This window comes from Erithacus rubecula (genome assembly GCF_903797595.1).
Source record: "Erithacus rubecula genome assembly, chromosome: Z".
Classification (NCBI taxonomy): domain Eukaryota; kingdom Metazoa; phylum Chordata; class Aves; order Passeriformes; family Muscicapidae; genus Erithacus; species Erithacus rubecula.
Genome location: NC_136661.1, coordinates 21097024 through 21113051, shown reverse-complemented (window position 1 = coordinate 21113051; position 16028 = coordinate 21097024). Strand labels below are relative to the sequence as shown.

The 16028-nt window shown below is 41.8% G+C and overlaps 1 protein-coding gene across 1 annotated transcript; it reads right to left on the bottom strand.

Moving 5' to 3' along the window:
* Positions 1 to 13376: 13376 nt before the first annotated feature.
* On the bottom strand, positions 13377 to 15921 carry GDNF (glial cell derived neurotrophic factor). Its single transcript, XM_079330663.1, has one exon. It carries the CDS (start codon positions 15749 to 15751, stop codon positions 15272 to 15274), a length of 480 nt encoding a protein of 159 aa, XP_079186789.1. The 5' UTR covers positions 15752 to 15921; the 3' UTR covers positions 13377 to 15271.
* Between the last annotated feature and the right edge of the window lie 107 nt (positions 15922 to 16028).

Sequence of the window (16028 nt, the reverse complement as noted above, 5' to 3'; positions counted from 1 at the left end):
CACAATGTGAGTGCAGCAGGCCCCTGATTCACAGGAGGCTCTTCCTCATCCTGCAGAGAGACCGCCATGAGAGAGATAATCCTTGAACACTAAGAATTGTCTAGAAAATTACTCTGAAAGATCTGTGTTGCACTGCCAAAAAATTACATGACTAAACCCAATAGTTCAATATCTAATCCTCTTGCATATCACCTGCTAAAGTATCTGAGATTAAGTTGTCTTTAATGTGAGAAATGTATATGTATATATACTTATATTTACGGGGACAAGCAGTTGTCTAGGGGGATATTCACCCTAATTAAGACAGTGTCATGTATTAAATGTAGAAGTCCAGAGAAACTGACGCTAGGCATGTAATCCATGAGAGGCACAGCTTGTGAAGAACAAGTGGAAGAGTCTGCACTAAGTCTGTGTCTGAGAGACATGAACCTCCCTCAGGCTAATTGGAATATGCTTAGTCTAAACGCTGATATTAACCCTTTGCAGAATGCAACAGTGTGCTGGAATAGCCCTTAAAACAAAACAAAGCAAAACAAAACAACAACCAAAAAACAAGTGAACAAAAACAACAACCCCCCCCCAAAAAAACCTAAACAAAAAATCCGTCCAAAAGACTACTTACATGGTGCTGATAATGTTCTTCTTGATGATATTTTCCCCAGTGCTGAGGCATCCAGGTTTAGTTATGCTCTGCTGTGAAGTTCAGGCTCGTGGGATGCTATTGCACTGACACTTCCTTAGGAAACCTTTCCAGAAGTGGTGGGACTGACAGATGGGCACTCCAGGTGAGTTGTAGGACAAAGGTGGGGGATGAATATGCATCACACCCATGATCATTAGAAAATTGAATCAACTTTGAAGGGCTCCATTAAATAATAAAAAAAAAAAATTGAAAATCATCCTGTACTAAGAAAGATGACCGAAAAAGAAGCTTTCAGTAAAGATAACTATCCCAGTCCCAAATGCAATGGTAGATTCTATTGTTCACAAGGTGATTTTTTTTTTCAGGCTCTGTAAAATTCATTTGTTAATTTCTACTAGCTCATGTTTGCACAAAAAAAAAAAAAAAAAAAAAAAAAAAAAAAAAAAAAAAAAAAGTTCTGAAAATTATATAGGTGCCATAATGGCATATATTTTTCCGGTGTCTTTTAACCACTTGTTTTACTGTCAGAATACTGTTCTACTCTAGCATACAACAGAGTTTAAACAGTTTTGTAAGAGAAGTTGTTTAAATGCTTTTCTTTGAGCAGGGAGGGAAGTAATTTAGTGGAATTCCTTTGTGCTTTGCTACAAGAGCACTTTCAAATTCAGACTTTTAGTCTGTTAAGTTCTTCTCAAACTTATGATCAGAGATGGTATCATGTACTTTAAGAATCTAAATGGGAAAAACAACTATTGCAGCAGGATTGAAGAAACGGAAATACAAGATGGGGAGAGTTAATCAAAGTCAAATTAGTTGCAGATCTAGGAATATAGTTCAACTACTTCAGTGTCCCTGTGGTGCTCTTTAATAGCATATCTCTGCTGCAGGAAAGTCTGCAAGCCAGCTTTCTGAACCAGGGAATTCCTCTTAGCTCGTGTGCTAAGTGCACAGAACTTGCTTTTGTGCTTGTCTGCCTCCACTCTGCTCCTTGAGTCACTCCTGGTGTGCTGTTCCATGTGCTCAGCCATTGCGCTTCCTTTGGGAAGCAAGGGTGCTGCACTGGCTCTGTACAGCCCAGACTCAGCATTGATGATGTTTATTACTGAATCACACTCCACTGCTTGAGAGCCAGGGTTTTTTTTAATCAAAAATGTTTGGAATCTCAAACATAAGGCCCTCTGCCTGCCAGAATGAATGGAGGGGCTGCTCTCCAACAGTCCTGGGCAGAATCAAACCTTGCTATTTCACTAACACTGTTTATAAATGCCTAAACAAACAAACAAGAACCCAGTGGGACAGCTAGACTCTTCCTTGCCCCAAGGCAAGATCAGCATTCCCATTTGCTTCACTCAGTGCTTTTGCATGGAAGGGTTTTGGTTTAATCTAATGATTAAATGCATTCATTTTTTTAACCAGGGATTTTTAAAGTCAATATTTACCACATGGATAATTTTTATTGTTAATGACCACGGTATCATTAGACATAGAGTCAATGTTGATGGTGGGGGAAGCAGGGAGGAGCTGTGCTAAGCTAATTGCCCTCTACAGCTTAACATTCAGCTCCCAACATTAACATGATTTGTTGGACTCCACAATCAAAAATATTTTGCTAGTAGCACAGAGTGAACTGGAATTCAGGAGCCAGCACCTCTGCCACTGGATTTAAGCACTAAGGAGCTGCTGTGACTTGAGCCAGCAGAGGATGTTGCCAGCAGGTTTTAGCCTGCTTGTTTTTCCAGAAATTGCCACAAAGACACTAGTTTTAACTGGACAGGGAGCCTGCCCAGAGTTCTGTCTGCAGATCATAGTGCTGCCAAGTGGAAGAAGTGAGTCTGCACCAGCACAATACAAGCATATCTCTGAGGTGAGCTAGTTGATTACACAAGGGACAGGGACCAGCTGCCAACAATCCTGGCTGGAGAGCATCTCCAGGCAGCAGTGATGTGTGCTGGAAGGGAAAGTCAAATGTCTAGTACCAGGGTGGTGGGGATTATCAGAACTGTGGTCTAAGGATTGTAACCTGTGAGTCAGCAATTCCTTCTGCATGCTCCATAAGGCAGTCTTATTATAAGCACTGTTGAGAGTCTTCTGTCTTTTCTTTTATGTAAGTGCAAAGAAATCTATAAATTCTTCTTAATAAGTTCCTACAGGCAGAGCAGCTTCTGAGCAATTAGGAATTACAAGTTCTGAGATTTAGTGTTTTAAGTAATTTAGATGACAAACAGAAATTGGGAGGATTTTGAAGCTACAGTTCTCATTGCTTGAGCATAATTGTGTAAAAAGATCAGACTAAAAGCAGAAGGAAGGTAAATTGGATGAAATGAAACCATTTGGTTTGTGTGTGGTGGGATCAGTGGAGCCTGCACCTGCAGCACACATAATACCCAGATCACCTGGATGGCACACACAGCAGGTTTGTGCACATTATGCTTGGGATTCCTGCAATGAGAACTGTTTCCTTGTACTTCTGAAGTGAAGCCTCCATCCTTGGGATTTCCAACCCTGCTGATACCATGTCTAAGCTATCATGTTTAACTTGTATCTGGAATTTGGACCAATAAATGGCATCAAATATACTTGTTTACTATGAAATGATTGCGGGGAATAGGACTTCAATGTGCTTTTGTTGTAGCAAAAACATGTGCTTGGCCCAAAATATTTCTCATTTAAGAAGTATTTTCATATATGTTTTGTAAAACTACAAGAAACACCCACTTTTTTAGGAAGCCAAGTGCTTGTAATTGAATATGCTTATGTCTGGTGCTTGAATTAAGGCTTGTATCAACTTACTGTTTTTAGGGCATTATAAAGTCCTGAGGTCCTGGCCATATGGTAGTGCCATGAGCACCTTACAACCACAGTGACCAGCTAATGAGGTGTCAAGGTGAAAAGGAGCAGCAGAAGCCCTGAACTGTTTTGAAGAGAGGGTTTGCTTAAGGGAAAATAGCACCTAGAGATTTGCGCAAGGAAATAATTTTAAACCAGGAAAATAAAATAACGTTGGAAAAAGCATCTGGATATTAGATGGTTATTCAGAGCTCAGAACACACTGTGGTACTGTATGCAGCTCTCTCAGTAGCTAAAATTAGGTGATTATGTAAGGAGACCACAGCATACATATGAATAGCTACTGTATTGGGTTAATGATGTCACTCATCTTTATTGAGTAGCTATGCTATGGCTTGGCCAAGAGGCACCAGGAATTCAGCAGCCATGAAATCATAGCCAGGTTAAACTTTAGTGAAGCAAACACAACGAAGGAAAGCAAAACAATCCTCAACCAGAGCTCTGCCGTTGAGAGTCCCAGGTGACTTTGCTGCCAGGTGTTATTCCCTGTAAATCTTCAGGAAAGCCCATTTTTAGCTTTTAAGCTGACGATAATAGAACACTACAATGAATCTATTGGCTTGTGATTGATTTGGAGAGATCAGATGAGCTATTGGTCTTAGTATTTTGATTGCTGGCTATGGAATTGGCTATTTTTCATTGAGGTCCCATTGCTGAGACAGTCAATGGATGCTATACTGTATACATTGTTGAAATGTGAAAATAAATACAGACATGCCAAAAGTAAAGTGAGAGTTTAATCTTATATATGCATCGTAATATGCCTTAGCTTTCTCACCAGATACAATCCAAATTGATTTTCCTGTCATATTTTTCTTACAAGTGATTTATTTGCTCACCTATGTTAGGTACTGCTGCTTTTTCACATTTAGAAGTGGTATATATGCCACACATTTCTCTACATATTTGCGGAGCCTTTTTTCTGAATAGTTGCCAATTTTGTCAGCAAAGATTGAGGGGGATATAAAGGTGTAGATGCAGAAGCAGGCAGGTTGCTTTTCTCAGATTTTGTGTGACTGAGTGGCCCTGATCTGTGTTTCTCACTGTGTTGGCTCTGATGCCTTCCTCTGGAATGTGCCTGTTAAGATGAGCTTTGGAACTGTCCCCTAGAGTTTCACCAAGGGTTTTTGCTTCCAGTGGCCTTGAGTGCTGGTATCACAAGCTCTGGCATGCAAAACCTCTGCAAGGAAGAAACCTGGCAGCAAATGAAGGCCTGTTTACTTCTGAGAAGGCGCCCAGGCCTGCAGAGTCACAGGGCTTTAAAGTGCCAGAAGCAGTTATTTTGGGGATAGCTTGGTGATGAGCAATGGTCAGGGCATTGATGGTGCCCAGGTTTGCAGCCCTGCCAGTCCATCTGTGACTGTCCATGCTGTACCTGGCAAGAGCTCTGCTTTCCCAGACCAGAGAGCAAAGGCTGCATTTGGAAACTTGTTCTTTTCCTATATATCCACTCTGCTCATTGAAGTAACTGTTCCCATGCATTTCCTGTCAGGGGTTCTCCAGGCCCTCAAACTCTTTTTTCACTCTTTTTTTTTTAATCCAGAAAGCTGCCTGCTTTGGGAAAGTTTCCCTGGGATTGCACTGTACCCATTTGTTTGCAATGAATGAGAAGCATTTTTCATTTTTGCTGAATTATTGTTGCCAGATACCATGTGTACACATGTTCCTGGCCTTCTTGTAGGGGGAGCTGGCAAGTCTGCAAAGCTGATGTGAGCTGCTCCAGCAACTGAAATGGCTTCTCTCAGCCAGACCCTTGCCAAGGTCAGGAAACACACATGCTTTGCTCTCTGTGAGATCTTGAAAAGTAGGCTTTCTTCAGCTGGATGGAAATAGGGGTACTGCAGCCCAGCCTCCCAGCTCCAAGCACCTTTCTGCTTTCTCCCTGCATTCTCATTCATCCTGCTTGCTGACCACTTTCAGCAGCACAGGCAGCCTAGAGCAAGAGCCATTGGGAAACAATTAGAAAACTCATGGGCCATGAGACTAAAATTGTGTGACTTAATGCAGTCTTAGGACTGTCTTTTCCAGGGATTTCTTTTCCTTCTAAAACTCGTGAGAGTTGTTGCTGTTCCATTGCCTTCACTGGGAGGGTTTTATAGTGGCTCATTATCAGAAAGGAGTAACTTTTTTTGGCTTTTATTTTCACTGTGTCCCAGACAGTCTGTGTGTTTGCCCAGATAAGCATCCCAGTGGCTGTCTGATCATGGGGCTTGTCAGGATGGATATTACATACTCTCAGACTATTGTTGGAAGCAAAGTGCTGGGAGTTGGTAGCTAAGGACTTCTTTCAAAATCTGGTGGGATATTTTGTCTCTGCAATGCCAGAGCATTTTATTTCACTGCCTGACCTGCTGTGTGGGGTCCATGGGAGAGGTGAGCTCAGCTCCCTTTGTGGCTTGCCATAGGAAGCATTGGCTGAACGGATGAGTTACCACAAAAGCTTTCTGTTTTACTGAGCTAACTTCTTCTGGTGGAGAAACAAAGTGCTGAGTTTGAAAAAGCTTAACCAGCCAGTCTTTACTGTTCTTAAAATATTTGTATGTGGAAATGCATAAAAGCCCAAGAAGCAGAGTATTTACTTTTGTCCTCTTGATGAATAGTTATCCCTGTGAAACCCTGCAAGTCTAAATGAGGTTGATAACCACTGAAGGATCATCACTCTCCCTCATCCTGTGTGCTATTCCTTGAATATGACTCAGAGGACTTGCTTTAACTTTGTCTGCCATGAAGTTGGGCGACATGATCGTTTTATGTCCCTTCCAACAGAAAATTCTATTCTATTCTATTCTATTCTATTCTATTCTATTCTATTCTATTCTATTCTATTCTATTCTATTCTATTCTATTCTATTCTATTCTATTCTATTCTATTCTATTCTATTCTATTCTATTCTATTCTATTCTATTCTATTCTATTCTATTCTATTCTATTCTATTCTATTCTATTTACATTCCGTTCCATTCCATTCCATTCCATTCTTTGTATGGACAAAGCCCCACAGCATCAGTAAATCCTGTGCACAGTGGATGCCACCACACATTTACACAGCACCAGCTGGCAGTGTCCTGCCACTGGTGGTGCTCTGTTGGGTGTGAATGTGGACAAATGTTTGTGTTTCTGCCCTGCATTGGCCTCGTTGCCCATGGTTACAGTGTCTGTGCTCAGGGAGGGTGGCAGAGCTCAGTGCCATGGACCACAGCACATGCAGCTTCTGAGTTTGTGTTACTGAGCTGAGCAGGAAAGAGATTTTCCATGGGACCTCCCAAAGAAAGGCAGAATCACTACACTGAGTTTTTACTGCTGATGTTTCTTGAACAAATATTAAGATCAAGACATCAGCTGGACTATTTCTAGTGTGTGAGAAATTATTGAGCCAAAGCACTAAAAAGTGAAAAAGAGGCTCTGCTATAAAAATATGCTAGTTCTTGGGGTAAAAAACAGCTATAAATGTCATCAACAGGTTAAAGAAAAGCAATAGCACCAAATGATGAGTGGGACTAGGGGAATGTGTGTTACAGAAAGCATATAAGGAACAACTCTTGACAGTCTGAGAAGAGCTGACGATTAAATACATGATTTAAGGAGCACCAGAGAGCAGGCTCAGCCATAAAACTATACATTTAATGGCGGTCCTATTTACTGAATTATAACATTGGAAGAAGTGCATAAACCGTGAGTAAGTCCATGTGGGATTGCCCCTTTTTTTTTTAAGGAAGGCTTTATTATAATTATTTCAAACGCTTCATACAGTGTAATTTTAAAGTACACTTCTGAATTTGGAGTTATCAAAGAAGATAGGGGAGAGTTATGCTTTATCATGGGATAGGTTAAACCAATATATTAAACTTTTAATGAACTTTCTGGTCTTAAATACAGTAACACTGTTGTGGCCTTGACTCTGGACACTCATGTTTTTCATATATCCTTCAGAGGATGATAAAACAATTTCAGGTTGTGCAATATTTCACCTTCTGCTAAAAGGCATGTTATATAGGGGAATGTAATGCCTTGTTACTGATGTGATGTAATAAAAATCTGTGGGATTTTTTTTATATTAAATATGGTCAATATCAAATTCGCTCTATAAGAACAGACAAAAATTTAAAGGTATTTAGAACAACCTTCCAGAGTAGCTGTCCTAAACAGATGATATGAAACAGAGGTGCTTTGCTGATTCCTACTAGCATGTAATACACTCTCACTCACAGTTGAATACACAGTCAATTACTGAGATTTACCTGCATTTTCCTGTACTAGTCACCTGCTACTGACATGAAGAAATCAGCCTGAGACATTGCCAAGTCTTTCTTAATAGATTAGCAGAAAAAATTCCAAGAGAACTGTTCATTTTGGATAACACTTTTTAAGTATTTCAAATTTTGTTTCACCAGTTGTCATAATCAGAAAGGGAGGTTTCTGTACTCCTTGCAAAAATGTCTCATTATCACTGACTTGCTCTGGGTTTTTAAATGAGATTCACATTTGTAGCTGAAATGAAACCAGATATCCTTGACAGGAAAACATGTGCTGTAAGCAGAATTTGATGTCCTGGATAAACACAAAAAAATCTGCTGCAGTATTCTTCAGCTCCTCCCAAATGGCCCCTTGGACTGGCTTCATTTTTTCCTTGTGGTAGGCACCCTGTCCATGTGTGAGCCATAGAAACTTTCCATTTTGGATGCAGTTTTTAATTTTTACCCCCTTGTTTCCTGGCCTAGCAGAAACCCTGTTGCATTGATCATCTCAGTTTGGGGGTGGGTGGCATGTACCACATTTTGGTTTCTCTGTGAACCCCTTGTGTGCAGCAGCACCTGGTCACTGCATACAATGCTTTCACCTCAGTATAAAAAAATCTTATTTTGGCTGGCACATGATGCCTTGTATAGACCAACACAATTGGAATTAGTCAGGTTCAGACCTGATAGTTGGCAAAGATTTCTGTATTAAATAAAGGGGATTCCCAAATGGATTTAACGTGTTGCCTCTGGAGTCAAGTTTCTAATGAGTTCCCCACCTATTACCTGAAAGGAATTTTTGGAAGCAGAAAAGAAAATATTGATGTGCCACTGTGGAAATCCAGGGTTTTTCTCCTGCACACCATCCCAGAGGCAGCATCTTACTCTCTGTTGTCCAGATGGAAGAGGGAGAAAAGACATGGAGTGATATGTGTGCTCCTCAGGTTGGACAGATCCACGTGGGCCACGAAAGTGGAGGTCTGGCAACTCAATGGGACACCAGAATGAGCAGATGAAATGGAGTTTCAGTGGCAGCAGAGAATCTCTTGCTTGCATTTCACATAATTAAATTGCCCCAGAGTACAGGGGAGCTCTAATTCACTTTGGGTTCATTCTCAGCAAGACAGGCCTGCCAAGGGTTGTTGGGCACCAATAAAACATATGGCTCAGAATGTTCTGAGATGTGAACTGTTGAATCTGGAGTGGGATTCTTAGAGAAAATGCCAGTCCCATTTGCTTTTTTATTCTACTTCTTTCTTTCCCAGCTGAAGGCCACTGTAAGAAATGGGGTGCTGAGAGATCCTCATCCTCCTGACTGTACAGTCACTTTCACCCTCAGAGAATCTGCCTAGTCCTGTAGGAAAAAAGGGAAAGGAGTCTCTGTATCTTTCAAAATACAGTTATTCAAAATTGATCTCTAAGCTGTGAGTTTTTTGAAGAAAATATTTCATCTTCAGATAGAGACTTGTGTCAGGAATAATACTGAATGTTAACAAGAAGTGCCTGTTGATCCCTGTTTGGATCAGAGCAGGAGGATATTAAGCTGAAACAAGAATTATGGGGCATGTTTGCAGCATGTATGAAGCTAGAGATTAATGTGTGGGTTATGAGACTGTCCAGGAAGAGAAAACTGTGGGTGAATGCCAGTGGGAAAAAAACCTGAGCAACATGATCAGAGCAGAGTGAAATGTGTTAAAGCTCTGGAAATCCCAAAACACGTGAAGATGATGGAGGGGGCTGGAGCACCTCTTCTTTGAGGACAGGCTGAGACCATTGGGATTGTTCAGCCTGGGAAGAGGAGGCTCCAAGAAAACCTTAGAGCAGCCTTCCAGTACCTAAAGGGTAGCTAAAGGCTTATAGAAAAGCCAAAGAGGGACCTTTTGTGGTTGCATGTTGTGATAGGAAAAGGTGGAATGACTTCAAACTGAAAGGTAGACATGTAGGTGTACATTGGGAAGAAATTCTTAACTGTGGGTGTGGTGAGGCACCAGAACAGACTGCCCAGAGAAGCTGGGGATGTCCCATCCCTGTGAGTGTTCAAGGACAGATTGGATGGGGCTCTGAGCACCCTGATCTGGTGGGAGGTGTCCTTGCCTGTAGCAGAAGGGTTAAATGAGGTCAGTATCTAGGTCCCTTACAACGCAAACTATTCTATCATTCTACGAAACAGAAATAGAAGGAGTAGGGGATTGTACAAGGATACAGTTTTTCTATTTCTATGTGAATATTGCTAAGAAAGTAACCAGCTTTGATACACTTCTTCAGACTCCTTTGCAACTGGAGTAACTCCACAGTATCAATGGAGTTGTGCTGGTGAGGATGTCGGTGGTTTCAGTCCTGCAGGACCACACAGGGATAATACACGCAAGTCTGGGCCAGGGATTGATATTAGTGCCTTTCCTGAGGTGACAGAGAAGGAAGCTTTCCTCAAATGTGCCAGGAGACAGAAAAACAAAGGTTTAGGGCAGAGGGAGGAAACCTGCACATGGTAGAGCTCAGATTGCTGTCAAAAAATGGAGAGGTTGCAGAGGAACATTACCTCTTTGGATAACTACAGCAGCCCTTTGCAGCCTTCAAAAGCCCATTGTTTCTTCTTCATTTCATTTCTGAGTGAACATTTTGGGGGAAAAGTGAATAAAATGCTGCAGTTTCAGCAGGGAAAAAAACAATGGCAAGTGAAGACATCTCAGTGTTGACCTCAAACACTGAAGCTTGGGCCTGACAAAGGAAACTTCCCTGCATCAGGCTGACCTGAGCACCATATTTCCCTCACTGGCTGGTGCTGCAACTTGTCTGAAAGCCAGTGGGATTTGTGCTGCTGTAATATATGGTTTATTTAGATATTCTTACTGACCCATGAATATACCTACTGTATAATTTATTGGAATGTTAATCGTTCAGTCCTGTCATGTTTGTGATAGAAAATCTTCACTTTGAGCCAGTGGGAAATTTTCTTAGGGTGAGGAGTGCAGGCCTGGCCTCTGCTTTGCCTTTTTTCTTTTCCATTGCAACACAATTAACCTTTTCATTAGAAGAGCTCTGTTCCAAATAAGCAAACTTCTCAATGTGTATTACTGAGCCATTTCAAGCTGTCTCTTGCTTTGAAACAAAACATCTTTGTTCCAGCCATGCATGACATTTGAAGACCTATTTATACAATGTGTCAGCTCCATTTGTTTTCTTCATCCTGATATTTTCCTCTGTATTTTTAGTTAGCCATCCAGATTGCAACAAGCGAGGTTGCTTCTGGTTTCCTCCTGTGCTTCTCCAGACTGAGGCACTGGCTGCCTTTGTACTTTCTCTGTTTTTGTGGGCAGAGGTGAAACAACCCAAAACCAGACACGGATCTGCCTGCTTCATCCTCTTTGTGCTGAGACCAGCAGCACCAGGCTGCTGTCATGACTGTTCCTCTCCTCATGTCCTGCCTGTGGGAAGCACACAGCTGCAATCCCTTCTGCTGGAGGGTCTCACTGAGGGGGGACTTCCAAACTGCATCAGTAAATTAGTCCATCTTGCAAAATACCTGCTTTTTTCCTTAAACATCCCTGTTTTGTTCTAAGTCTCTAACCAGTCATTCTTGTACAGCAGCACAATGCTAACTGATCCAAGAAAATCCAACACAAAATTGAAAAAAAACCCAGCCAAAACATATCAAGACATTGGATAATAAAGCTTTTAACATCCTGTTTTTGAGTAAGTGTAAATAGTTATGGAATTTGCCTCATCCTCTCCCTTTAAAAAAATTTACCTGTCTTGGGGCATGTCTTATCTTCCAGAAGGGATTGTAGTTCTCAAGCAGGAACATAATGCCTAGCCCAGTGCTGGCATTTCCTATTAGCAAATTAAAATCTGAGTCTTTTTTGTGAAGTCTTTTAGACAAACTACCAGTGGAAGGTTTCTAACTGTTTTAACACATACAGGGTGCCAGGAAACTACTGTAAGCCTCACTTTAACTAGAAAAGGAGCCTGCAGGGGCCAGCCCAGCAGTGGTTAGCCTGGGGTTGCAGTAGTAGAGGCTCATCTGCTCTCTCTAATATTGTTGTCACCAGGAAGGTTGGGAAAGAAGGGAGAAACAGCTCCATGCAAGCAACAGTGCTCCTGCCAGCTGCTTCATGGCCCCTTCAAACCTGATAAGACCAAGGAAGGCAATCTGCATTGACCTGCTTCCCCATCCCTGTAACAGCAGACAGAAGGGCTGTAGGAACAGAGATTAAACTTCAGAGCACCTCACAGCTGTGTTTTACATAGACACTCCCTCCAGCTCTTGGGAAAGAGACAATCTCCTCTGAACTGCAGGTCATTTCCATGCCTAACACTTGGTGTGTCCAGCTTTTGCACGTGATGGAGGGGCTTCTGCTGCAAGAAGTGGAGGCAGTGGCATGTGAGGAGGAATGCTTTCAATAGTGTGTGTTCCAAGCTGGGCCTGTGAGTTTTTTGTGTTCCAGCAGCTGGGGTAGAGCTGCGTGTATGCTCCCCGCCAGCACAAATGAAACCAAGGCAGCCATGTGCTGTGCATTAGGAGTGTTTGATCTCCTGCACTCTGGCTCACTGCTCAGATGCTCCCTCCTCCTCTCTGTAGCAGCAGAGTGCGGTGTTTATGGACTCTGTGATGGGAACTGCAAAGCTTAACATGAAACAGTTGAGGAAATGCTGCTGGCCACAGCCACAAAACCTGTCCTCATCTGTTTCATGATGGTGGTAGAAAAGAAAATTCCTTGAGATTTATTTTCCTGTTTAAAGAAGGACAAAGAACTGCCAAAATAGAAGGAATTTAGTCCAACTTATGTGACACCTGGATTAGCAAAGCAAAATGCAATCTCCTCTGAGTGCAGGGATTGTGCCCATGCATAGCCAAGGCTACCATGAAGACACTGCAGCCCCACATGGACAAGGGATAGCTTCAGTTACCCCAGGCTTGAAGCCTGCCCCTGCATGGATTACTGTCACTGTTCACCATGCATTTTCAAGTCAGTTACTGCAGTGACTCAGTGATGTTTCACTAAGAAGCTACAGACACCTTTGATCTACATTAAATATATTGGTGAGATAGGCGAGGAAGGCTCCACTCCATGGAGAATTTGGTGGTCCCATAGTATTGTTTCATGCAGATTGGGAAGCTGAGCAACACTGTGACTTGGAAATTGTATGATGGGGAAGCACAAACAACAACCACATAACAATAGAAATGAATTTTATTTTGTAAAAAGTTATAAAATGAATATTGTACAAAAATAAAGTCTGTAGAGAACTTTGGTTGATTAACACAAATGACTGAGACATATAATTGCAGGTGAAGTAAAAAAATCCAGAGAAGCGCACTCCTGTCTTCAGTAAGGTCTAAAAACTAAAAAAAAAACCTAAAAAAAAAAAAAAAAAGAAAAAAAAAAAAAAAACAAACCTAAAAAAAAAATCACAAACTTTACCCTTTTGTATTTTGAACATAGAGATTTGCTCTGGTGGCAGCCTCTTCAAGCTGCACAGAAGATGTCAGCTGGGGCAGGGAAAGCACAGCTCTGGGCGCTGTGGCTGGTGAGCTGCCCCTCCGCCTGGCGGGCACCGTGCCCTCGCGGTGCCACCGCCGTGGTGTCACCACCCCGAGCAGCCTGGGGGCACGGCGTCCCCGTGGCACCGAGAGCACACCCGGGCTGGCTCTCCAGGGCTGTCTCCCTCCACCCAGGAAAGCTGCGGAAGGCGGGCGTGAATTACCTGCCAAGCACCTGGTACATCTTTCTATGCCTGTTCTGGACTTTTTTGACCTCTAGACCCTTCTTCAGTGCCCCAAGGGGCCCAGGGCAAAATGAGCATGGAGAGCCATTACATGCATGAGATAAAAGGTTGAACCATGGTTTTCAATAAGGATTTTTTTTTTCATGTCACTTTTGTGGGAGTTGATGCTTCACTGGTTGTCAGGTATGTCTAGTGACCTGCACTCCTGCTCCTTTGGGAAAAATGTCTCCAGAATGAGAGCTTGTGTCAGCGGTCACATACAAACACCTTTGCTGTCAAACCTCCCTCCTCCTAAGGAAACTCTGGCTGTTCTGCTGCATGGGTATGATCCTGTAATGTTTCAGCAAATTATACAAAACATTCTGGTTATTTAACACAACTGTTTACTTGCAGGCTATATTAAATCCAGGGCTAACTAGTAAGAGGGATTTAGCCTCTTCTATATGGAAGTACGGAAGGAAAAGCTTAAATAAATATACTAGAAATTATAAGGCTAAATGTGATTATTTTCCATTTGTCAATAGTTATATGAGGTCAGTTGGCATAAAGTGTGAGAAAAAAAATGTGGCTACATTTAAAATATGACTAAAATTAGTTTTTCTAACAAATTGCTAATGTTGAGCCAAATCCTGTGACCCTCACTCATCCAGAGCCATTGCTGCTCCTGCGCATGTGACTGTAGTAATTTTCAAAAGGCTTACTGACAGGAATAAGGGCTGCAGGCTTCAGCACTACCTTTTGTGAACATAATCAAGATTTTGTTTAAAAGAAAAAAAGGTAAAGTAAGTGATTTTTTGCATTCAAGTTAACACTTTCAATCATAAGCATGGACCGTTGTTCCCAACGTCTTTGTCTCTCTATATCCCCAAGCGCCATCTACTTTGGCACCTTTGAAAGACACTTTAATAAATAAGGAGACTCATTACTGAACTGTAATAAATAACAATAACTTAATCTCAATAAATATCTTCTGTATACTTAGGACTCTGAAGGGATGCATTGCATCAAGTAGTCTCTCTCAATCACAATGACCAAATAGAAATGTAGTTATGCAAGTGACGTTAGTCCTTTGTAAACCTAAAGAAACGCATTTTGTGTAGGCTGGGCTTGTTATTTCTCTTACTATACTAGGAAGTGCTTAAAAACTCAACTTGTTTTCACAGGTAGCAGAAGAACAAAATCCTCCACTCATTTTGAAGAAACACAAGATGGAAATAACCAAACTTAGCCAGTGAGCAGAACTGTTTTGCTTCATAAGAACTTGAGCCTGGTCATTTTGATATTTGCCCAATATCATCTTACTTACAAGGGTAATCTTATCGCTTAGGAGTTGTCCTAAGCACTCAGGAACTGCCCTCCAATGAGCAGTAGCACAATGTGTCTTTCAGTAGAGCTGAGGGCACAGGGGATTAGTAAGGTACTCCTAAGCTACTTCTTAGCTAAGCTTCTTGGTATAACTGGTATATCATGGCATAACTACAAGACAGCGTGGTATGGCAGGGTTGTGTTTTTAAGCACGTTCCTCATGGATTGAGTCTCACTGATGGTGGACTGAGTCAAACAGGAAAGGTAGCGTGCACATAATCCATCCATCGTCATCTCCACCTGAGCTTTTATCTAAATCCCCATAGGACGTCAGAAGTCTCCATCCTCCTACTCCGCCGCATTCCTCCTTATCCCCAGGCTATCAATGGCTCCTCATTCTGTGTTCTTGGTCCTTTTTCCTCCACTTGGAGCAGACACTTCCCTGGGAACCTTGGTCCCTCTCTGTGCAGCGTAGCAGGAATGGAAAACTGGTGCTGCCTTGGCACGCAGTTGTCAGACACATCCACACCTTTTCGCGGAATGTTTTTTCAGTATGTGGTAAACCAGGTTATCATCCAAAAAGGACAGGTCATCATCAAAGGCTGTGGGTCTGCAACAGGCTTGCCTCACTTTGTCAGTGACCAGTTTTTTCTTTTTGGTTAAGTTTTTTAAAATTTTGTCATAGGTGGTCTCAGCTGCATCACAAGATCCACTGCAATACCGGAAAATTAGCTCTTCTTTGGTTTCATATCCCAAATCCAAGTCGGTCACATTTAAATGTATTTCTGTTAAGACACATCCTCGATTTTTGCCCTTTTGATTCCTCCTTCCTTTTTTGTTGGAATTCTCTATGTTTGTGGCTGCATTTTGACGATTTCTCTCCCGTCTAGAAAAAATTGGAGTCTGTTTATCTGGTGACCTCCTCAGTCTTTTAATAGTGGCTTGAATAAAGTCCACTACCTCATCAAACTGATCTGGATAATCCTCTGGCATATTAGCTGTTTGGGAAAAAGAGAAAAGGCTTTGTCACATGCCAGTTATCATGAAGTTTGTCAATTCACAGCTCAAAAATGTTATGCACATGCAAGCTTTCCTGCCCATCACTTCAGAACACATGCCCAGGACCCTCAGAAATCAAGGAGAACTTGAAATGGTTTAGATCATCACAGAAACTCATTTGGGGAAAGATAAATGAGACATATTTGTATTTCTGTGTGTATCTGCTGATGCTCAGTAGCATTTCAGCAGAGTTTTTAATATTGAATGAGCC

Excerpts from the sequence above, each read along its gene's own strand:
- GDNF (XM_079330663.1), bottom strand. The coding sequence starts at position 15,751 with ATGCCAGAGGATTATCCAGATCAGTTTGATGAGGTAGTGGACTTTATT.